The 24,265-nt window shown below is 45.3% G+C and overlaps 1 protein-coding gene across 1 annotated transcript in view; it reads right to left on the bottom strand.

The window, feature by feature from the left end:
• Window positions 1-24,265, bottom strand: part of ANKS6 (ankyrin repeat and sterile alpha motif domain containing 6) — a 1,232,679-nt gene that overhangs the window by 338,571 nt on the left and 869,843 nt on the right. The window contains exon 12 of the mRNA XM_044064590.1: window positions 17,521-17,687. Within this exon, the coding sequence (XP_043920525.1) occupies window positions 17,521-17,687 (167 nt within the window). The remainder of the gene's footprint in view (window positions 1-17,520; window positions 17,688-24,265) is intronic.

Below are 24,265 nucleotides of genomic sequence, written 5' to 3'. Positions count from 1 at the left end.
GGAGGCTGAACTTGTAAGAAATCTTTAACAGTTTGCATAGATTTAGCTTTATCTTCCATCTTTTTAAGAACTTCCTCAGCCTTGTAGCCAAACAGACAGTCCTGATTTAAGAGAGCATCCAACAATTTAGCTTTAACATGATCAGGCAAAGATTGCTCCTTTAGCCAAGCATGCCTTCTGAACACAGACCCAGTAACAGCAGCCCTGCAATAGGCCTCTAATGAAGCAAAACCACAATGCAAAGTATGTTTTCCAACTTGTTCAGCAGAATGCATTAAATCCTATAATTCTTTATTTTTCACACAGTCAGGAATCAGCATCATTTTCTGTTTAAGCAATCCAATAATATGTCGCTGATACTTTAAAATATGAAACTGGCAGTTTAAAGCCCTAATGGCCAAGGTTGCAGAAGTGCAAACCTTCTTACCCAATCTATCCAGCGCCCTGGAGTCTCTATCAGAAGGGGTAGGATTTTTAACAGTAGAAGCCTTAATGCCCTTGGGCCCCTGTGAAATAGTCTCTGGATCCGCAATAGGATTTTTAAAAAGGAACTTGTGTGATTCAGGGAACCTGCTGTATCTGTCAGGTTTTCTGGGAGTAGGAGGCAAGGAATCAGAGGCCAAACTAGACTCCGAAAAAGCATCATCAACAATGTCTAGTACAGGAGGAATAGCTAAAGGCCTATGATGAGGTAGAAATCCCTAAGCCTCTTTTTTGAATTGGAAAAATCCTGGCTTTCCCAGTGGAAATGCTCCCTTAGAGTATGTAAGGTTTCCCAAAAGAAAAATCCTCTGGAGGGGAAGCAGAGGGAATGGAGTCCTCTGCATCAGAATCCTCATACGTAGATAAGGGCAAATCCAGATCATCAGAAAAAACAGAATCCTGGTGAGAAGAGTCATAAACAACTTCAGTCCTAGGCCTCTTAGAAAGGGGGGGGTTGGCTACCCCTAATTAGAGTTATTAGATTTTCAGCCATTCTTATCATTTGTTTTTTAGGCATAGAGGCCTGAGCATGTGGCCTGAGCGTTGGTTTTTTAGGCATGGTTCGAGATTTAGGCCTAAGTGAAGAAGGAGGCGTCTGTTTAATATGCAAGTTCGTAAGCCTGAATACACCCTCAGAAGCCAGTGCCTGCACAGCGGCTCCGGACCCACCCAAGGTAGAGACATCTGCGGGTTCCATAGTTGAAGCATCTCGCGGCAAACCAGACTCTGAATGGGTCTCAGTAGAGGCCGGTGAATCAGAAGTAGCGGGCATCAGGGGCTGCGAAAGCGCCTCACTGAGTACCGGCGAACTGGCGACTGGCTTAGGAGAAGCGTTGTCGGCAGTTTTGGACCTTGGCAGCCTGTCTCTGTCTTTATCTTTGCTGTTTTTCAGAATCCCGGTAGTTGGATGGCTAACCGATGACATTTCTGGATAATTAAACGAGAACCAAAATATTTAGAGGTGAAAATATATCGATGACGGATAGTGCGCTGACTAAATAAAGCACAAAACCGACAGCAAGGTACATCGTGGTCAGGGCCTAGGCAAGGAATACAGAACGAATGAAAATCTTTATGAGGTATTTGCTTTCCACAAGTAATGCAATTATTAACTTTTACTGACATCGGTAAGGAGCAAGAAAAAGTTTCCACAACGGGGTACTTAGCTTTACTTGAGGACTTTGGTTCTGAAACTCGAAAACAAAAATTTCAGGAGTCGGCCAACCAGCACTTGTGAAATTATTCTGCTTTGGGCACCGCACGGCAAGAAAGACTGATGTAATGGCATCGGCTGCATGTTTTATACCCCTGACAACCTGACGTCATGGAAGAAGGGACAGCAACCGACACAGAACCTAAGACTTTGTTAATCAGGCCGAATTAGGGCTACCTGCAAGCAGATAATCCAAATGTACTGACTGCAACAGTGAAACATGAAGAACATCTGTTGTAGCCATGATTGTGATATAAATAAAAAGGTAGTGGTGAGAAGATCAACCAGGGTAGGAGTGGGGATTCTGCTGCCACAGATGTACTGGTAAGCACGTCCTCCAGGGCATACAGAACTAGAAATCAACTGCCCTAGGTCCAGGCAGGCCCCATAAAAGCCCCATCTTTGTTGGACCTCTAAATATGCAAACCTCAGCCAGAGTTCTGCCTCTGAATGCTCAAACCTCCACTGGAATTCTTCCCTCATCTTATGAAGACTGTCCACTAAAGGAGAAATCCTCTAGTGGAGAGGCAAAGATTTAAACAGAGCCACAGAGGGTATCTGTCCAATGCAGACCAGTTTATCTGCATCAGAATCAGAAATATTTGAATCTTCTGCAGTAGACTCATGTTTTTTTCTGATGGAGCCCCAGAAACCTTGAGCATTTCCACAACTGGTTGCTTTGACTTCAAAAAAAGACATGAAATCCAAAGTGAGTTGAAAACGTTGCAGAACAGCAACCTGTGAAGTTGAAGGGAATGAGGTATTGCCAGGAGATGCTGTCTAGCACTGATATGAGCTTCTGTGCTTTATGTATCATGGCTTCAGAAAGAGACCCTTTGGAGGCCTTGGTTTGCAGGCAGGTGACCAAGAGTTCAATGCACTCCTTGGGAACCTCTTCACACAGACTCTGGGTGTACCACCCTCCCTTTTGGTAATAAAAACACAAGCCTCCAACACTGAAGCATTTCAGCATCAGAAAGCACAGTACAGTCTTTGGTCTGGAAGGACATAAGAAAGGCTGAATGCACTGCAGCCTACGCAGTGGTCGTATTGGAGAACTCTTCAAAGACTCTGCAGATGGGGCGGGGGGCTCAGCTGCAAAAGAACTTCATTGTTTCCACAGCCTCCATACCTACACACCTTGAACATTTGTGTCATCTGGTGGGATATCCTTCATCTTCCCAAGGTTTTTCTCCATGTTTGTATCAGAAAGTATCAGAAAACTTCTTTGGAGGAAAGCTAGATACCTTAACAAAAGCCACAGTTGCTCGGAACCAGAAACACAACATTTTTTTAAATAGTGAACTCCTAGAGAGACTTGGCTGTCTTTCTGATTTTCCTCTGGATGAAGCAAGCATAATGTGTACATGTGTTCATACCATGCTCTGGGTCAAGGAAGGCAGGTAGGAAGGGGTAGGGAGGCAGGGGCTATTCACAAACGGAAAAGAGGAAATTCCCATTTTTTTCTGTTTAATTCTTTGGGAGGGGTCTACCATCAGCACCATCCCAAAGCACCTCACCTTCTGCTCAGTTATCCCTAGCACCCGTGTACCTTACTACTTATGGACGAGAAATCTCCAAGTATGGAAATCTTCAGTGTAAATATCCAGCAAGCAGGCGGAGATCCAAGTAACCAAGTACTGTGTTGTCTTCACAGCTGTGAACAGGCTATTTCCAACCCATTCTCCCAACCAATACTCAATGTACACAGGTCATGCACAAGCTGCTCGACTAAAGTCGGTCTCTATCAAAAATTACAGTTTTGTACCTACCATAAATGTAGATGTTCGAGTGTACACCCTGCTGCAGTCATCACACTTGGGGTTATCCTGTCATCAGGCGGTCCCGCAGTCGGACGGAATTCCAAAGTTTTGGTCTGGCGTCGGTTGTTGTCGCTTCTTCCCTGACGTCAGTGCGCCAGGGGTATATATAATGCATCCGACGCCATCTTCTTCAGTTTTTCTTGCCCCAGATGTCAGGTGCCCCCAAAAAGGTTGTCAGTAATTAGTACCAAATAAAGTAATTTTTTGCACAAACACAAAATCCCTCCAGTTATAAGCAAATACATCAGGAAGGTATTGTATAGATTTAGCCAGTTAGATCAGAGGGGATGGAGGGAGGGACACTCGAACATCTACATTTATGGTAGGTACAAAACTGTACTATGTTCATTGTGTTACCCTGCTGCAGTCATCACACTTGGGTTGAATCCCAAAGCTATGGATGGGTGGAGGAGTTATAGAGGGTTAGAGGAGGCTAGAAGGCCCTGCAGAACTGCAGTGGCGAAGCCAGCCCTAGTCTTAGAGTAAAGTGGTAAGTGATGGTGTTTGGTAAAAGTGTGTACTGAACTCCAAGTTGCAACTTCCAAAATCTCCTTGACTGGTACCCCCCTGAGGAAGGCTGTAGATGTAGCTGTTGCCCTGGCAGAGTGGGGCCTAATGGTAGCAGGAACTGGTTTTCCATAATGGGTATAGCAAAAACGAATGCAATGTCCTATCCATTTGGAAATGGTTTGTTTTGATATAGCCTTCCCTTGTGAAGTTGTAGCATAGGATACAAAGAGCTGGTCAGATTTTCTGAAAGCCTTAGTTTTATCCAAGTAGTAGCGAAGTTGCCTGTGAATGTCCAAGGAATGCAGGAGTCTTTCTCCTTTGTTCTGTGGGTTTGGGAAGAAGGTGGGTAAGTGAATGGTTTGATTTAAAGACACACTGGAAACCACCTTAGGCATGAAGGAAGGATTAGTTTGTAGAGAAACTCTGTCTTGATGGAAAATGAGGAAAGGTTCCACTGCCATTAGTGCCTGCAGCTCTGAGACTCTTCTAGCTGAAGTTATTGCTAGCAGCAGGGCAGTCTTCCATGATAGGAACTGTAGATCTGCAGAGAAAGCTGGTTCAAAGGGAGGTAGCGTAAGTTTTTTCAGAACAAATTTGAGGTCCCATGTTGGTGTAGGTGCTCTCCTGGGGGGCCTAATGTTTTTTTGCCCCTCGGAGGAACTGCCTTAGAAGTGGATGTGAAAATAAGGGTGGTTCTGTATTGTAGTGGGCTGAAATAGCTGATGCCTGGATTTTAATGGAAGAAAAAGTCCTTTGTGCAACATCTCAGTTAAATACTGTAAAATCTGAGGCAGGTGTGGCTGAAGTGTGTTTTGGCCTTTAGTTTGGTTCCAAGCACAAAACCTTTTCCATTTGTCCGCATAGGCCTTCCTGGTGCTGGGCCTCCTAGCTTCCAGAATAACATCCATAACTGCTTGGGAAAGAGGAGTTGGCTGGATGTTTAGGTGATTTTCCATGCAGCCAGATTTAAGGTTTTTAGCTGGCTGTGAAGAATCTGATTGTTTTGCTGTGTGAGCAAATGGGCAGTTTGTGGTAAAATCCAAGGTGGGCCCTGGGCCATATTCCTCAATAGTGGGTACCAGTGCTGGCATGGCCAGTCTGGGGCTATGAGTATCAGTCGTGGTCTCTCCTTTCTGACTTTCAGAAACACCTTTGTGAGGAGAGGCAATGGAGGGAAGGCATATACTGTCAGGTTTTTCCAGCTGAATGAGAGTGCGTCCACTTTCCAAGCTTGATGGTGAAATGTCCTTGTACAAAATTTTGTTAGTTGATAGTTTTGAGGGCTGGCAAACAGGTCTATGTCTGGAAGGCCCCATTTTTGAGTTATCATTGCAAATACTTGTGGATCCAGTTTCCACTTGTGGGGATCCATGATGCTGAGGTCGTCTGCCAATGTGTTCTTTTGTCCTGGCAGGAATTGAACTTGTAAGTGAACTTGGTAAGCCAGAGCTGTGTTCCACAAGGTCATTGCTTGCCTGCATAGAGGGTAGGAGTGTGTACCCCCTTGTTTGTTTATGTACCACATTACTGTGGTGTTGTCCATCCTTATTGCAAGTTGTCCTGGATGTAATAGATTCTTGAAGGCTGTCAGAGCATTCTGTACAGCTAGCATCTCTTTTTGATTGATGTGCAGATTCCTTTGATCTGCAGACCATACGCCTTGAATGCACTGTCCTGCCATGTGTACCCCCCAGGCGTAGTCCGATGCATCTGTTGTCATAGTTTGCCTGGCTGGGGGAAAGGTGAAAGGCTGACCCTTGTTGAGGTGACATGCCAGTGACCACCATAGAAACTCCTGTTGTAGGCAGGGAATGAGAGATATCATTGTGTCCAAGCTGTGGCTGTGTTGAGACCATACGCTTTTTAGGTACCACTGTAATTTCCTCATATGCAGCTTTGCAAATGGTATTAGTAGTATGCAAGATGCCATGAAGCCCAAGGCCTGCAGAATTATTCTTGCAGGTAGTTGGGTCTTTGTTGCCATTGTTATGAAATATTGAGTCAGTTGTAGTTGTTTGTCTGGCGTCAGATAAGCCTTCTGGGCCGTTATATTCAAGCTGGCACCCAGGAATGTCATATTTTGTGAGGGTACTAGTTTTGATTTCTTTTCGTTTACTGTGTACCCCAGGCAACTTAGAAGATGTTTTACAAAAGCCAGATGTTGTAAGAGAATGTCCTTGCTTTCTGCTTGGATGAGGCAGTCGTCCAGATATGGGTATATCTGAATTCCTCTTTGTCTGCAGTATGCAATTACTGGTGCCAGGCATTTTGTGAAGACCCTGGGCGCAGTAGATAAGCCAAAGGGCAGTGCAGAGAATTGGTAATGGGTTGAACCTGCAATGAAACGGAGGTATCTTCTGCAACTTTGTCTGATAGGGACATGCAGGTATGCCTCCTTGAGGTCCAACGTTACTAGCCATGCTTTCTTGCCCAACATGGGAAGAAGCTGCTGTAGTGTTAGCATCTTGAATTTGGGTACTTGTAAGAAGGTGTTTAGAATTGAAAGGTCCAGAATTGATCTCCAGGCATTGACCTTTCTGGGAAGTACAGAGAGTCTTGAGTAAAATCCTTGGCCTTGCTCTCGAGTAGGTACCAGTTGAATGGCTCTCATGTCCATGAGAGCTGTAATTTGTCTTTGTGCCTCTGCCCATTGATTTTGTGGCAAGTTTGGCATTCCTCTTTTCATTGGCAAGGTGTGAAAATGGAATCTGTATCCTCATGAAATTATGTCTAGGACCCATTTGTCCTTTGTGACAATGTGCCAGTTGTCTGAAAAAAGTGTGAGTTTTCCTCCCAAGGGGGCTGCCAAGAGAGTGTTGCTTGGCCAGATGAGGTGCAAGTCATTGAGTTTGCCTTTTGGTAGTTAGGGACCTGTCTTCTCCTCCCTTCTGTGCTGCAGTGCCCCATTGTCGAGGTTTGTACTGGGCTTGTGGTTGTCCTCTGCCTCTTGGACGTCTGTATTTACCCCTCTGTGGCCTGTCAGTAGCTGGAAAGGACCAATTTTTTGTTGGCCAATTTCTGCTGAAGCGAGGGGGCTGTACCTGTAGGAAATCTTTGACTGTCTGCATAGATTTTGCCTTATCCTCCATTTTCTTTAAGACTTCTTCTGCTTTAACTCCAAAAAGAACATCCTGCTGTAAGGATGCATCTAAAAGCTTTGCTTTAACATGATCAGGCAGTGCTTGTTCCTTTAACCAAGCATGCCTGCGTATAACAGACTCAGTGACAGCTGCTCTGCAGGAAGCCTCCAAAGAATCAAACCCACATTGTAAAGTATGTTTGCCCACCTGTTCAGTTGCATGCAACAGATCCTGCATTTCTTTGACAGATATCATTGTGTCCAAGCTGTGGCTGTGTTGAGACCATATGCTTTTTAGGTATCACTGTAATTTCCTCATATGCAGCTTTGCAAATGGTATTAGTAGTATGCAAGATGCCATGAAGCCCAAGGCCTGCAGAATTATTCTTGCAGGTAGTTGGGTCTTTGTTGCCATTGTTATGAAATATTGAGTCAGTTGTAGTTGTTTGTCTGGCGTCAGATAAGCCTTCTGGGCCGTTATATTCAAGCTGGCACCCAGGAATGTCATATTTTGTGAGGGTACTAGTTTTGATTTCTTTTCGTTTACTGTGTACCCCAGGCAACTTAGAAGATGTTTTACAAAAGCCAGATGTTGTAAGAGAATGTCCTTGCTTTTTGCTTGGATGAGGCAGTCGTCCAGATATGGGTATATCTGAATTCCTCTTTGTCTGCAGTATGCAATTACTGGTGCCAGGCATTTTGTGAAGACCCTGGCAGTAGATAAGCCAAAGGGCAGTGCAGAGAATTGGTAATGGGTTGAACCTGCAATGAAACGGAGGTATCTTCTGCAACTTTGTCTGATAGGGACATGCAGGTATGCCTCCTTGAGGTCCAACGTTACTAGCCATGCTTTCTTGCCCAACATGGGAAGAAGCTGCTGTAGTGTTAGCATCTTGAATTTGGGTACTTGTAAGAAGGTGTTTAGAATTGAAAGGTCCAGAATTGATCTCCAGGCATTGTCCTTTTTGGGAACTACAGAGAGTCTTGAGTAAAATCCTTGGCCTTGCTCTCGAGTAGGTACCAGTTGAATGGCTCTCATGTCCATGAGAGCTGTAATTTGTCTTTGTGCCTCTGCCCATTGATTTTGTGGCAAGTTTGGCATTCCTCTTTTCATTGGCAAGGTGTGAAAATGGAATCTGTATCCTCATGAAATTATGTCTAGGACCCATTTGTCCTTTGTGACAATGTGCCAGTTGTCTGAAAAAAGTGTGAGTTTTCCTCCCAATGGGGCTGCCAAGAGAGTGTTGCTTGGCCAGATGAGGTGCAAGTCATTAAGTTTGCCTTTTGGTAGTTAGGGACCTGTCTTCTCCTCCCTTCTGTGCTGCAGTGCCCCATTGTCGAGGTTTGTACTGGGCTTGTGGTTGTCCTCTGCCTCTTGGACGTCTGTATTTACCCCTCTGTGGCCTGTCAGTAGCTGGAAAGGACCAATTTTTTGTTGGCCAATTTCTGCTGAAGCGAGGGGGCTGTACCTGTAGGAAATCTTTGACCGTCTGCATAGATTTTGCCTTATCCTCCATTTTCTTTAAGACTTCTTCTGCTTTAACTCCAAAAAGAACATCCTGCTGTAAGGGAGCATCTAAAAGCTTTGCTTTAACATGATCAGGCAGTGCTTGTTCCTTTAACCAAGCATGCCTGCGTATAACAGACTCAGTGACAGCTGCTCTGCAGGAAGCCTCCAAAGAATCAAACCCACATTGTAAAGTATGTTTGCCCACCTGTTCAGTTGCATGCAACAGATCCTGCATTTCTTTCCATTCAGACTGTTGAGGGAGTGTGCTCATTTTTTGTTTTAACTGAGACATTAGAAATTGCTGATATTTTAGCATGTGAAACTGGCAATTTAGTGCCTCATAGCTAGAGTGGCTGAGGTGTAAACCTTTTTCCCCCACCTGTCTAGTGCTCTGGAGTCCCTTTCAGGGGGTACAGGATTTTTAGCCATAGAAGCCTTAGCCCCTTTGGGACCCTGGGAGATGGTCTCTGGATCAGCAACAGGACTTTTGTAAAGAAATTTGTGGGAATCAGGCACTCTATAGTATCTGTCAGGTTTGGCCGGAGCAGGAGGCAGAGAGTCTGGGTTCAAACTGGATTCTAAGTAAACATCATCCACAATGTCTAAAACTATGGCAAGTGGTCTGTGCTGGGGGAGTAAAAGAAACTCTCTGAGCCTTTTCTTTGAGTCAGAGTAGTCCTGACCTTCTCAGTGAAAATGTTCCCTCATAGTGTGTAAAGTTTCCCCAAAGGAGTAGTCTTCAGGGGAGAAGCTGAGGGGAATGGAATCCTCAGCATCAGAATCTTCATAAGGGGAGAAGGAGTAATCTTGGTCCTCTGAGGAGCCTGAGGAAATAGACACTTGTTCAGAGGATGCATAATCTTCCTCTTGTCTAGGCCTTTTGTCAGGAGGGGGTTGGGAACCCCTGATTAAAGAGATCAAATCTTCAGCCATTTTGAGCATCTGTTTCTTAGGCATGGGGTCTTGAACAGGGGACTGAAGTGCAGGCTTTTTAGGTTTAATAGGAGTCTTCGTCTTAGGATACGTTTTAATGGTGAGCGTCGTCGGTCTGAAAACGCCTTCAGAAACTGAAGGTGTTTCTGCAGCACCGACATCTTTTTCAGCAGTGTCGTCGGTAGGGGCTGAACAAAATGGCTGCGTCGGCCTGGTACTTTCCGCCAAAAGTTCCGAAGCGGTCTCGGGTTCCAGATCTGCGGTATTCAGGGGCTGCGTCGGAGCCTCACCGAAGACCGGTGAACCAGAGACCGGACCAGCCGAGGCCTCGGAGTCTGGCTTGGGTCTAGGCTGCCTGTCCTTATCCTTGCATTTTTTGTGCACGCCGGTAGTCGGTTGCTCCGACGGCATAGTGTAGTTAAATTTTCTACTGAAGTAGTGTCGTAGTAAATCAAGCGCCTTTTATAGTACGCTTATTAAACCTAGCACAAAAACGACAACTAGTGACGTCGTGGTCTGGGCCTAGGCAAGGTATGCAGTAAGAATGAAAATCCTTATGAAGTATTTGCTTCCCACAAGAAATACAATTGTTAACTTTTTCTGACATCGGTCGGAGGCAAGAAAAGTTTCCCCAACAGGGTACTTAACTTTATTGAAGACTTTGGTCTGAAATTCGAGTTCAAAAATCTCAGGAGTTGGCCGACCGGCACTTACGAACTGCATCTGCTTCGGGCACCGCACGGCAAGAAAGACTGGAGAAGATGGCATCGGATGCATTATATATACCCCTGGCGCACTGACGTCAGGGAAGAAGCGACAGCAACTGACGCCGGACCAAGACTTTGGAATTCCGGCCGACTGCGGGACCGCCTGACGACAGGATAACCCCAAGTGTGATGACTACAGCAGGGTAACACGATGAACATCACTGAAGCCCTCAACTGAGAAAGTACAGTTTTGTACCTACCATAAATGTAGATGTTAGAGTGCTAATACAGCTGCAGTCATAACAGATGGGTTCTCCTGCCGTCAGGCGGGTCCTCGGTCGGCCGAATTCCAAAGTCTAGGTCCAGCGTCGGTTGTCGTCGCTTCTTCCCTGACGTCAGAGCACCAGGTAAAAGAACCAGCCAACGCCATTTTCTTCAGTTTTTCTTGCCCCAGATGTCAGGTGCCCCCAGAAGGACGGCAATACATAAATCTGTGTAATAAAACAATGCAATATAATCAAAAAACAGTAGTTGCAAGCAAATACACCATAAAAGAATACCCCAAGAGGGGAAGGAGGGAGGGAAACCTGGACTGCAGCTGTATTAGCACTCGAACATCTACATTTATGGCAGGTACAAAACTGTAATATGTTCATCGTGCATACAGCTGCAGTCATAACAGATGGGTAGAATCCCAAAGCTAAGAAAGGGGTGGTAGGCACTAGGGGGAACTAGGAGGAGCCAGAATGCCCTGCAAGACTGCTGTGGCAAAGCCTGCTCTAGTTTTGGAGTATAATGGTAGGTGGTAGTGTTTGGAAAAGGTATGCACAGAACTCCAAGTGGCTGCTTCCAATATATCCTTGGTAGGAACTCCTCTGAGGAAAGCTGCAGAGGTAGCTGTGGCCCTTGTGGAGTGAGATCTGATGCCTGCAGGTACAGTCTTACCATGAAAAGAGTAACAAAAGCGTATGCAGTGGGCTATCCATTTTGAGATTGTCCGTTTGAAAATTGGTTTCCCTTGAGCTTCTACAGCATAGGTCACAAAGAGCTGTTCTGATTTTCTGAAAGGCTTTGTATAGTCCAAATAATAATGCAGCTGTCTGTGGATGTCCAAGGAATGTAGTAGTCTCTCCCCTTTGTTTTGAGGATTAGGGTAAAAGGTAGGTAAGTGTATAGCCTGATTCAAAGCTACCCTGGATACCACCTTTGGCATAAAGGACGGGTTGGTTCGTAAGGAAACTCTGTCCTGATGGAAGATGATAAAAGGCTGCACAGCCATGAGGGCTTGTAGTTCCGATACCCTACAAGCTGAGGTGATAGCCAACAGAAAAGCTGTTTTCCAGGACAAATATTGCAAATCTGTTGAGGCAGCTGGCTCAAAAGGAGGCAGGGTCAGCTTTTCTAGTATGAAATTGAGATCCCAAGCAGGTATTGGTTGTTTCCTTGGGGGTTTTATATTCTTTGCCCCTCTGAGGAACTGTCTTAAGAGGGGGTGAGAGAAAAAGGTGGATCAGTGTTGTATTCTGCAGAAATGGCTGAGGCATGGATTTTGATGGAGGAGAATGAAAGCCCACTGCTTAGCAGCTCAGCTAGATACTGTAATATTTGAGGTAAATTCAGTTTTCCAGGATCCTGGCCCTTTTTCTCATTCCAGGCACAAAACCGTTTCCATTTTGCGGAGTAAGCTTTTCTGGTAGACGGCCTTCTGGCCTCCAAAATGACATCCTGCACCTCCTTGGAGAGTAGGGTCTGTTGTGATGTTAAGGAATCTTCCATGCGGCCAAATTGAGTGTTTTCAGCTGACTGTGAAGAGTTTTGAAGCTGTGCTGAGTCAGAAGAAGAGGCATTCGAGGTAGGGTCCATGGAGGGGAATGCGTCAGGCTCCTCAGGAGTGGGTACCAGTGCTGTCTTGGCCAGTCTGGAGCAATGAGAATCATCTTTGGTCTGTCTGCTCTGGTTTTTAGTAGAACTTTGGGCAGTAGAGGAAGAGGTGGAAAGGCATAAACTGTCATTGTTGTCCAACTGAAAGAGAGAGCGTCCACTCTCCAGGCCTATGGATGGAAAGTCCTTGAGCAGAATTTTGTCAATTGGTGATTTTTGTGGGAGGCAAATAGATCTATGTCGGGCCTTCCCCATGCTTGACTTATCTCTGTAAAAACTTGAGGATGCAACTTCCATTCGTGTGGATCTGTCATATTCCTGCTTAGGTTGTCTGCCAGCGTGTTTTCCTTGCCTGGCAAGTACTGTGCTTGAAGTTCGATTTGTAATTCCAGGGCCATGTCCCAAAGTGACATGGCCAGCCTGCACAGGGGGTATGAATGGGTTCCTCCCTGTTTGTTTATGTACCACATTACTGTGGTGTTGTCTGTCCTTATCAATAGTTGACCTGGATGCAGAAGGTCTTTGAAAGCTGTAATAGCATTTGTTACTGCTAGCATTTCCTTTTGATTGATGTGAAGGTGCTTTTCTTTTTGGGACCATCTGCCCTGAATGCACCGATCTGTCATGTACGCCCCCCCAGGCGTAGTCCGAGGCGTCTGTTGTGATGAATTGATTTGCTTGAGGCTTGCAGAATGGGAGACCTGTGTTTGTTTGGCATGCTTGAACCCACCACAGAAATTCCTTTTGAAGACATGGAATTAGTGGTATTATTGTTTCCAAACTGTGGCTGTGTTGAGACCATAGGTTTTTCAGGTACCATTGAAGTTTCCTCATATGCAGCTTTGCACATGGGATTAGTAGGATGCAAGATGCCATGAATCCCAGAGCCTGCAGGATTTTCCTTGCAGTCAGCCTGGTGAAATTTGCTAGTGTTTTGAAGTATTGAGTTAGTTGCCCCTGCTTCTCTGGTGTGAGGTAGGCCATCTGGGTGTTTGTGTCCAAGTTGGCACCCAGGAAAATTATTTTCTGAGAGGGTATTAGCCTTGATTTCTTTTTGTTGACTGTGTATCCCAGAGAATTCAACAACCTTATTACAAAAGCCAGATGTTTCAGAACTATGTGCTTGCTGTCCGCTTGGATCCGGCAGTCTCCAAATATGGGTATATTTGTATCCCTTGAAGTCTGCAGTAGGCATACTGATGCCAGGCATTTCGTGAATACTCTGGGCGCAGTAGATAAGCCAAAGGGCAATGCAGAGAACTGATAATGGGTTGAACCTGCAAGAAATCTGAGGTATCATCTGCAATTTTGTCTGATTGGGACATGCAGGTACGCCTCCTTGAGGTCCAATGTTACCAGCCAAGACTCCTTGCCCAGCATGGAAAGAAGCTGCTGTAATGTGAGCATCTTGAATTTTGGTACGATTAAAAATGTGTTTAGGATGGATAGGTCCAATATAGGTCTCCAATCTTTTCCCTTCCTTGGTACCAGGAATAGTCTGGAATAAAAACCTTGACCTTGTTCGTGAGTAGGTACCTCTTGAATAGCTTTCATGTCCATGAGATCTGAAATTTGTCTTTGTGCCTCTGCCCTTTGATTGTGTGGCAGGTTTGGCATGCCTCTCATTTTTGGAAGGGTGTGAAAATGGAATCTGTAGCCTCTGTTGATAATGTCCAGGATCCATTTGTCTTTTGTGACAATATGCCAATTTTTTGAAAATAATGCCAGTTTTCCTCCTAAGGGTGCTGCCATTTGAGCCTTGCTTGGCATGCAAAGGGGAAAGTCATTGGGCTTGCTTTCTGACTGGCTGTGAACTATCCTCACCACCTCTTTGTGTAGGAGCTTGCCATTGTCTGCCCCTATATGATCCTTGAGATTTTCCTCTGCCCCTCGGGCGCCTGTATCTACCTCTTTGGGGTCTGTCCATGGCTGGAAAGGACCAATTTTTGGAAGGCCAATTTCTACTGAAACGTGGAGGATGTACCTTGTAGAAAATCCTTCACTGTTTGCAATGATTTAACTTTTTCCTCCATTTTCTTTAATACCTCCTCAGCTTTATCACCAAATAATACATCCTTTTGAAGAGGGGCATCTAGTAATTTAGCTTTGACATGATCTGGTAAGGTTTGCTCCTTGAGCCAAGCATGTCTACGTATTACTGATCCTGTAACAGCAGCTCTACATGAGGCCGCTAGAGCATCAAAACCACATTGCAAGGTATGTTTACACACTTGTTCTGCACTATGTATCAAATCCTGCAACTCCTTCAAGTCTGGTTGTTCAGGTTGTGACATTTTGCTTCTCAACTGTGATAACAGAAACTGTTGGTACTTTAGCATATGGAACTGGCAGTTTAATACCCTCATGGTTAAGGTGGCCGAGGTGTATACCTTTTATCCCCACCTTTCTAAGGATCTGGAGTCCCTCTCGGAAGGTAATGGGTTTTTTTTGCAGTGGAGGCCTTAATTCCCTTGGGGCCCTGTGAGATAGTTTCTGGGTCAGCTGCATGACTTTTGTATAAAAATTGGTGTGAGTCAGGAACCCGGTAATACCTGTCAGGCTTGACTGGTGCTGGAGGTAAAGAATCCGGGTTAAGGCAGGCCTCCGAGTACACATCATCTAGAATGTCTAAGACAGGAGGTATAGCTAGAGGCCTGTGCTGAGGTAGCAAGAGAAAGTCCCTAAGCCTTTTCTTGGAATCTGAGTACTCTTGGCCTTCCCAGTGGAAGTGTTCCCTTAATGTATGCAAGGTTTCCCCAAATGAGTAATCCTCTGGGGGGGGGGGGGGGGGGGGGGAGAAGGAATGGACTCCTCAGCATCAGAATCTTCAAAAGGGGAGTAAGAATGTTCCTGTTCATCAGAGTGTTCTGAAATAATGGAGGCCTGGTCAGAGGAGGGGGATTCTTCCTCCACTCTGGGCCTTTTGTCCGGGGGGGGGTTTGAGATCCCCTGATAAGAGTAATCAAATCCTCAGCCATTTTAAGCATCTGTTTTTTAGGCATGGGGCCTGGGGAAGGGCCCTGTGGAGCTTGTTTCTTAGAATGCATGGCTGCTTTAGACTTAGTGAAAGCCTTGATAGAAAAAGAAGAGGAAGATCTGAAGACACCTTGAGAGGAGGCAGACCTGTCTACATATTAAGATTCACCACCAAGAGTGGCTTCGGTATCTGTAGTCGGAGTGTGGGCCGAGGAGCCTGCGACCTCGGGCACTGAAGACACCGCCAATGAAGTGTTGTCGGTAGGCAGGGGCTGCGTAGGCACCTCACTGAGAACCGGACCACCTGTAGTAGGCTTTGGCGTGGTGTCGGTGGAGGCCGCGGACCGCGTGTGTCGGTCCTTATCTTTGCGTTTTTTAGACAAAACTGGAGTCGGAATATCCAAAGACATAATATAGTTACATTTTTTTACCAAAATAATGCTGGGCGAACTCCGCCCGACGCTTAATGGTGCGTTTGTTGAATGTAGCACAAAAACGACAGACCGAGACGTCGTGGTCTGGGCCTAAGCAAGGAATGCAGAGGGAATGAAAATCCTTATGCGGTATTTGCTTCCCACAAGAAATACAATTATTAACTTTGTCTGACATCGGTCTGAGGCAAGAAAAGTTTCCCCAACGGGGTACTTAGCTTTAAAGAAGACTTCGGTTGCAAAATTTTCGTAATTTCAGGAGCTGGCCGACCGGCACGTGCGAACTGCTTCTGCTTCGGGCACCGCGCGGCAAGAAAGACTGAAGAAAATGGCGTCGGCTGGTTCTTTTATACCCCTGGCGCTCTGACGTCAGGGAAGAAGCGACGACAACAGACGCCGGACCTAGACTTTGGAATTCAGCCGACTGAGGACCCACCTGACGGCAGGAGAACCCATCTGTTATGACTGCAGCTGTATGCACGATGAACATCCCTGTTCCTCAACATAGGACAGGGGAGTTGGTAGAACTGCCACTTATTTCTTATCCCCTCCCTCCAGTTCCTCAGGAAAGTGTCTAATATTCAAACCCAAAATGCTACGGTGAAATACAAGGTTCCATTCCTCTGCTCTATAGTGCCAACAGCTACACATACTGCTTGAAAAGGAGAAAGCATATGTTCTCTAGAACTTATAACCAGATGCAGCCTAATAATCCTTCAAAATCATACAACGAACTTTCCCTCACTATACACATTGTTCCTCTACCTTAAAATAACACACTGTAGTTCTGGCACATGAAAATAACCCTACCTAATCTAGATAAAATATGACATAATTCATGATTAACTACAAAGCCTATCTCCTTGACAAATTAATTAGCTTACATTACGGAGCTCATTACATGGCTGTGCCAGCTTTGTAAGACCAACACAGTTGATAAAAAGCACATATTTTGGAAATGTAAGGTTGACCGATACATCTGGTATAAAGTATTAACCATCATAAACTACATCCTCCACCTCAACGGTCCCTTTTTATCAAACTGCCTTTAACACGTAACAAACCAAACTCTGAAGTATTACTGTTCTTCTCACTGGACTACCACAGATGGGTTATCATACAAGGACCAGTCTTGCTGCATACTGAATTCATTAGAAGTTTCTGGAACCATGAAAGGCTCTGAAAAAACTATGTTGTATGTACTTACTTTACAAGCTCAAGTCTAAGACATTAGAGCATCGCCAGCATTACCAGTAAAAATCACCTGCTTCAACTACAGTGCCATACTGCATGCCTTAACTAAATTAATTTATTTTGTTGATAACTGTGTGTAATGTATTTTTATTAATGTTATACTTAAAGTTTTATAGCTCAAATGCTGTTTCTCAAGAAGTCAACAAAAAGGGTAACAGATTTTTGTTTGCTCAACCACACACACATGACCATTTCAAGAGTCAGGAAACATATAAAAATGCAGCATTTATCCAGCATTTTCTTAATTTGTAGAAGCTGCTTTTAGTTGAATACTGAATGGAAATATTACAAATAATAAATCGCAGTCCATGTGTTGCTCTCTACATCTTACCTGAAACATTTTCACGTTGTATTTAATCTGTGAACTCTTCAGAAAAAAAGTTTCAAATATCTTAACCATGAATAATCTATTATTAAATGCAAGTAAAACCATGAGTGTAACATATCCAAAAGTAATACTAGCACCTCTAACTTCATCTATAGAGTTTAGTGCAAAAAGTTCACTGTTTGTTTATGCTGTCACTTTCTTCTGCATGCAAACTGGTCTACACCGCATACAGTAAACTGTAGTAGCATGTCTGTTTGTGGGTGTGTTGGAAAGGCTTTAATGGCTCATACATAACAGTTTTGGAAGACGTCAGCGAATGTAAATGGCACATATGCACTGCTTATTTTAACCAAATCTGTACTGCTTCAGTAATAAAATGAAAATGACCAAACCTTCTCAGACTGATTCTTGGTTACTGGTTCTACTGAATGTAGGTCAAGTGGGTTAGGTTCCTGAGGAGACTGAGGACTACCAGAACAGTTTGGTTTTGGTTCAGACAAGCTTGCTGCTTTCTTCCTGTGAGCTGCAATCTGTGATAAAACACTGTCAGCGCTGCCACCTGTGAATTATCAACAAGAACAGGATTACAGCTCATACAACACACATTTATATATTTACTTGCTTTTGTAATAAAAAGCAACAATCTACAAAGATCAGAAGTGTACAGTAACAAGACATTCTAGAAAAAGTAATCAGGTGGTATTACTATATCATGCACATGGGATGTACAAGTTTCACTGATCAAAGACTGAAGTACTGTTTTGGTCTCTGTCTTGATTCATCTGTCAAAAACTCAAAATGTATGAATCAAATCCAAAGATAAAAACATAACAAAAGGTGAGAAAACAAAAACAGAAAATTAGCATTTTAAAACTCAATGACTGCAGGGGGAAATTTTGGAAGGATGTATTACAGAGAGTAACAACTGTATGGGTTTTGCATGTTCTTCCTACACTCTAGGATTTTCTTATGGCATTTTTATTTCTACCCACCAGCCAAAACATGGTACTTAGTGGTTACTCACTGACTGCAATATTTTCTATTGCCCTTGTGACCTGGGCTATGGCTAGATCTTCATGCATTAGTCCACCTAACAAGTTTAACAAGCAAATCAATCAACCACACAATCACTTTCAGAAATAAGTGGGATGGTGTGTAACAATGCACTTCTAAGGAAAAGCTTAAGAATATAATTGTTGTTTAGCATTCTGAGGAAGTTAAACAGTTTTACATGGTTTTGTGGAAACACACTAACTGCACAAACTGTACAAGAATTAACAAGGCGAACAGTTCAGAGAAGGTGAATGAAGCAACTGAAAGCCCATGAAAGAACAAGGGGGGGACGTAGCATGAGACGCAACTGTGTAATGAAAATGTTCATGTTGTTTCTGTCCCTCAGACTCCCCACAGCCTTCAAACCCCTCACCAGAAGCTCATTCTGTCCTGGGCTTCCTTGCATTCAGGGACATCAGGCAAGAAGGGGAGTGTTTGGGACTGTGATGAGTCAGAAGGCTTTAAACCAAGCCCCATGTTTCATATGAGCTTAACTCAGAATAATATCGCCTGTCTGGTGTTATCTGCAGAATACTTACTTAAAAGGACATGTAGGCAGTCTACTTCTGTTTTAATGTTTCCTAAAACAATATATGCTAACAAAGATATTGCTTTGTCTTTAATACACATTAACAGCATATATTCCTGATACTTAATATCCTATGCAGATAGAAACATAGCTGCCTGTGCACATCCAAAATATGCAGAATATATTCTCCTTTGTTGGAATAATTAGAAAAGAACACTGGTAGCTGAATACATTGATTTAGATTGGATTTGGAAGCAACCTTGGGAAAGAAAGAGGGATGTGTCCTAAGAGAAACTCTGTCCTTGTGAAAAATCAAGCAAAGAGGAGCAATGGAAAGAGCTTGCAGTTCAGACACCCTCCTGGCAGATGTTATAGAAACCATTTTCTACAAGAATTTGAGATGGCAGGAACTAGCAGGATCAAAGGGACTCCTAGTCAGAGATTGCAGAATCAAGCTAAGGTCCCAAAGAGGCGAGAGATCCTTAATAAGCGGTCTAAGCAAGAAGACCCCCTTCATGAAAGCTTTGCAAAGCCTAGATGAAAAGTTAGGCTCACTGTTCTCGTGAAAATTAGAAATCACCACCAACTGAAGCTTAACAGTAGAGAAACTTATTCTAGCTTGGAAAAGTGAGGACAAAAACAAAAGGATATCTGAAACAGAGGCACAAAAGGGAGCCAGATTCCTGTTTTTGTGCCAAATGGAAAACCTTTTTCCACTTACTACTGTAAACCTTTCTGGTAAAAGGTTTTTGGGAGGCTAGAATAATGCACTTGATAGGGGAAGCTAACCTGGACTGTTTTAAGATCACTGGAATTGAAGAATCATGCAGTTAGGTGAAGGGTCCAGAGATTTGGAAGAGGAAACCCCAGAGGATGGGAGATCAGATCCTGTAGAGGATCTAGTACCCAGGGACGGTACTTCAGATGAGACCTAATGAAGAGGAACCATGGTTGATGAGGCCAGAAAGGAGCAATAAGGATCAGGGATGTCCTCAGTCATTGTGCTCTCTGCAGAACCTTGGGAATTAGAGGCACAGGAGGATAAGTGTAAGGAGACCCGGAGGCCAATAGTGTACTAAAGCATCCCTCGGAGACACTCCCGGAGGGGAGATCATGGTGAAGTACATGCTGTACTTGTGGTTGGCTGGTGATGCAAAGAGGTTGCAGCATGGTAGACCCCAGCAGTCAAAAATCTGCCTCGTCACTGTGGGATTGAGGGCCACTCATGAGAACTCAAGATGGATCTGCTGAGTCTGTCGGCCAGCATGTCTGAATCCCTGGGGATATGCGCTGCAAGAAGAAAGCACCAGGAGGACATCGCCCATTCCCACACACTCATGGCCTCGCTGCACAATGGATAAGATGGTGTTCCCCCTGCTTGTTGACATACCAGACTACCACCATATTGTCGGTCTGGACTGCAATTTTCCCCTGAGGGAGACCGTCCTTAAAGGCCTGCAACATGAGTAGAACTGCTCTCATCTCTAGGACATTTACGTGCAACTTGGTCTCTACAAGGCATCACGTGCCTTGGACCATTCTCCCCTTGAAATGCCCCCCCAATTCCAACTGGGAAGCATCCGTGGTCACCGTGGTCTTGGGTGGAGGAAGAGAAAGGGGTCTGCCTAGGAGGAGATCCTGAGACTGAAGCCACCAAAGAAGGTGTCATCTGCATACAGGCATCAATTTTATGGACATGGGTTGAAACAGAACAGACCACTGGACCGCCAAGACCCACTGCAAGACCCGCATATAGTACCTTGCCAGAGGAACAAGATGAATGGCTATAGTCATGCAGACAAGGGTATGAAAGATCACGTGAACTTGGGTGTGCGAAAGGTTTAACAATTGTCTGACCTGCTCCCTGATCAACTGAACTCTGCGGAGATGGAATGATGCAATCTCTGAAAAGCAGTCATTCTGGACTCCTATGAACTCCAGCTGAGTGGGGACTAGATGCGATTTTGAATGATTGACAGTAATCCCCAACTGATGGAAAAGAAGAACATGATAGGATTGCTTGCGACTCTCAATGCATCAAGGGTGTCATAAGGTGTCAATCATCAAGGTAGGGAAAAGACCTGAAAACCCTGCAGCTGCAGGTGAGCCGCTACTACTGCTATGTATTTGGTAAACACCTGGGGGGGCTGTGGTGAGACCGAAGAGTAGGGCTCTGAACTGGTACTGATTGGCTCCAAACCAGAAGCGAAGATACCTCCTGGAATGCCTTTCTATCTTGATGTGATAGTAGGCTTCCTAAAGATCCACGGAGCACATACAGTCGGCCTTGTGTAAGAGAGACAGAATGGACTAAGCAGTGAGCATCCGGAAATTGGATTTTTTGACTGAGAGGTTGAGCTCGCTGAGATCCAAAATAGGACGCAGGTCCCCTGGGTTTTCTGGCACTAAAAAGAAGCAACAGTAGATTCTGGATCCTTTTAGTCATGCTGGGATCCCCTGGATGGCTCTTTTTTGAAGAAGTTGCTGAACTTCCTTGAAAGCCAATTCTGTCTGACTGGGTGGAATGTCTAGGAGGTATCGGAGTTTGGCAGGGGGTTCCAAAAAGGGAATAAAATAGCCCATGGAAACTATGTTTAACACCCACTGATCAGATGTAATATTTGTCAAGGCTCATGGGTGAAGGAAAATGCAACCCCTGACTGCCTCCAAGGTACAGTAGTCAAACAACGCCTCAGGAGCGCTGATAGGGTTGTTCTGAGAAGGGTTCCCTGGAGCCTTGATTTTGTGGACCCCTCCCCCCGCCTCTAGGCCGGTGTTGGCCATTGAAACCTCTCCCCCTGCCTTTGGAAGATGATTTATCAGGAGCATTCTGGAAGAGAGACTGTGCCTTATGGAACCACATCTTCCTAGTTCCTCTCTAGATTTTGGAGAAGGACTTCTGAGGAGTGGAAACTTTGATCCCAACTGCAGACAGAGTCTTCCCTTCCTGCTCACCATGGGTCAAAGTATCCTTAACGGAGTGTCCAAAGAGGGTGGACCCACCAAAAGGGGCTTTGGTAAAGGATGCTTTGAAGGGCTCAGCAAACCTGCATAAGCATGACCAAGAATGATGCCCTATAGTTATGCCAGTACCTGCTGCTTAAGAGGCAGCTTACGAAGCACTGGAAATTAGCCTCATCAAGGAGTTCGCTAGGGATGCAAGAGTAGAAAGCTAGGAAGACATCTTCTTGAAGTCCTCAGCTGGCAATAACTCTGTAAGGAAAGTGGAGTGTTCTTTAAGTAAGGAAAGTGGAGAGTTCTTTAACCAAAACCCTTTGGAGGCGGGTAAAGTGTGCCAAGTAATTTGACCACCCGCAGTCCAAAGGTAGCTGAGGCATACACACGCTTCCCATGACGATCTATCACCCGGGACTCTCTGTTTGGGGGGTGGACCGAGGAGGTCAGCTTAGCCAGCTCATTTTTAGTGGCAACGGCAATCACGATGGCATCGGCAGAAACTCCTTTGCTCCAAAAGGGGCAGTCCACAGGAGGGCTGAGGAATTTATCTGCAGATTTTGGAATGGGCTCCACAGTGTTGGGCTCCTTTCAGATCCTGGCGGCAATAAGATTTACCAATTCATCGGCAGGGGGACACCCAGGAAGTAAATGGGCCTGTCCCAAAGGCCTTCAGAAACATGGACACCTCCGAAGATGGGGGTTGAGGAGACCATCCACCCTTCTGCTTCAAGATCTCAAGGATGTCCCTGAAGGAGACATCGATGGGCAGAAATCTAGGGTACCTGTCTCCTTCATCGAGGTCCGTGTCCTCAGTGAGGGATTCAGATGGGGAGTCGAAGTGCCTCCTCTTGCACTTTTTCTTATGAACTAACTCCTCCATGGGGGGCTCCTGGGAGGACTCAGAAGATGCAGGGACCCCTTGAGGGGAGGAAGCCCCTTGAAGACTCAAATGGGAGGGCTGACCCCGGATAGGATGAGGTGTCTCAGCACCCAAGGAAGAGAGAGAGAGGCAAGGATGGACCGAGAGGGGCAGGAGATGAGGTTCCAGTTCTGTAAAAGGTCATCTCTACCACCTGAAAGGTCAAGGGACTGGAAACGATCCCATCCCCACAATCTCAGAGGGCAAAGTCGCCCGGAGAAGAGGAACGAGGCCTAACACAGCATCACGACCCCCATAAGATACTGGTCTGGAGCTACTGAGGGCTGAAGCCCATAGGGGGAGAGAGCTGTGCAAAAAAATAGGTCCTGATGTCGACTACTCCGGTCCGGGGTCCGCTGTGGTCTGAGGAAGGAGGACAGAGCAGGCCAGGGAGCATGATGGGGTCAAGAGGACAGGAATGCTCGGCCTCGCCGGAATGTTACTGCAGGTGCTCAGGTCTTGAGGTTCCAAAGCCAGTAGGATTGGAAGAGAAGATTGCGAAACTGGAATGGGCGATACTGCTCTGGTCAGACGGCCTGGGGAAGCCAGAAGCTGCAACTCTATTTAAGCTTTAAGGAAGCTCCTCATCATCCTGTTCATGTCAGAAAGTAACCAGCTTCTAGACGACCTGGAGGAAGAGAAGCGAGTGAGTATACTTGGCTGGAGACCCTATGGACCTACACCGGTGCTCTGCAGTGCAGCTCTGAGACCCAGGAGCCGAATGGATTACATGTCTGGAAGTAGAAGGCAACACTTCTCTGCAATAATAATCAGATCCAATGGCCGAGCTAAAGTAGCAATCGGATCCGATAAACTGGTCAGATCCGAGGAGAGGCTGACCTGACATTGGCTGGGTCTGAAGGCCTCTGATCCGAGGAAGCCTTGGATCCAGAGGACTCCGTAGTTCTCAGATCCATAGATCTTGGGTATGAGATGGTATGGGCCGGGATCAGATACGGGGACCTAGGATCCAGCAGCTCCGATTTCCTGGCACGTAGATAAGACAATGAAGGGGTCTTCCTCTTAGGATCCAAAAAGGAAGCCTTGAAGGGGGAAATGAAGGGTCCCCCCCTGAGCCATTCATTTAAAAAAAAAGTTTGTCGCAATGCTCCACCAAAGCCCTGGGGTTAAATGTGGCGCAAAAGTCGCAATCAGCCTCCAGGTGCTTGCATTGCTTGGGCACTCTGCACCTGGAGGCTGACTGCGCAAATGTCGCAATCAGCCTCCAGGTGCAGAGTGCCCAAGCAATGCAAGCACTCTACGTGCGAGTTGGAATTGGGCATCTTCCGACCACATGAGGAACGCTTTTTAAAGGTGAGGGCTTATCAGATATAAATGAAAACTAAACACACACGACATCTACAGAAAATAACTAACTACCAAAGCCCTAACGGCTAAGAGAAAAAGGGGTGCCAAAACTACAACTAGCAACAAACTCTCTAAATAGCTAAACTAAGGGAGGCGAGGAAACTAGAATATGAAAAACAAACTATTAAGGAGTTAAACCCACTAGACTAACTAGGCAAAGCCAAAAAATAGAAACTAAACACTTATCTGCAGGCAGTCGAGGAATCACATCTGAGCTGAACAGCGGCAGATGAGATATGAGGGTTAGACAGCAGCACAGCATTATGGGAGAGGGAGGAGCTTGAGCACTGGATCTGTCTGTTGTACGCTG

The sequence above is a fragment of the Protopterus annectens genome, chromosome 3.part0 (genome assembly GCF_019279795.1).
Source record: "Protopterus annectens isolate FY-2018-M chromosome 3.part0, PAN1.0, whole genome shotgun sequence".
Lineage (NCBI taxonomy): Eukaryota > Metazoa > Chordata > Ceratodontiformes > Protopteridae > Protopterus > Protopterus annectens.
This window is presented reverse-complemented; position numbering and strand designations above follow the sequence as displayed.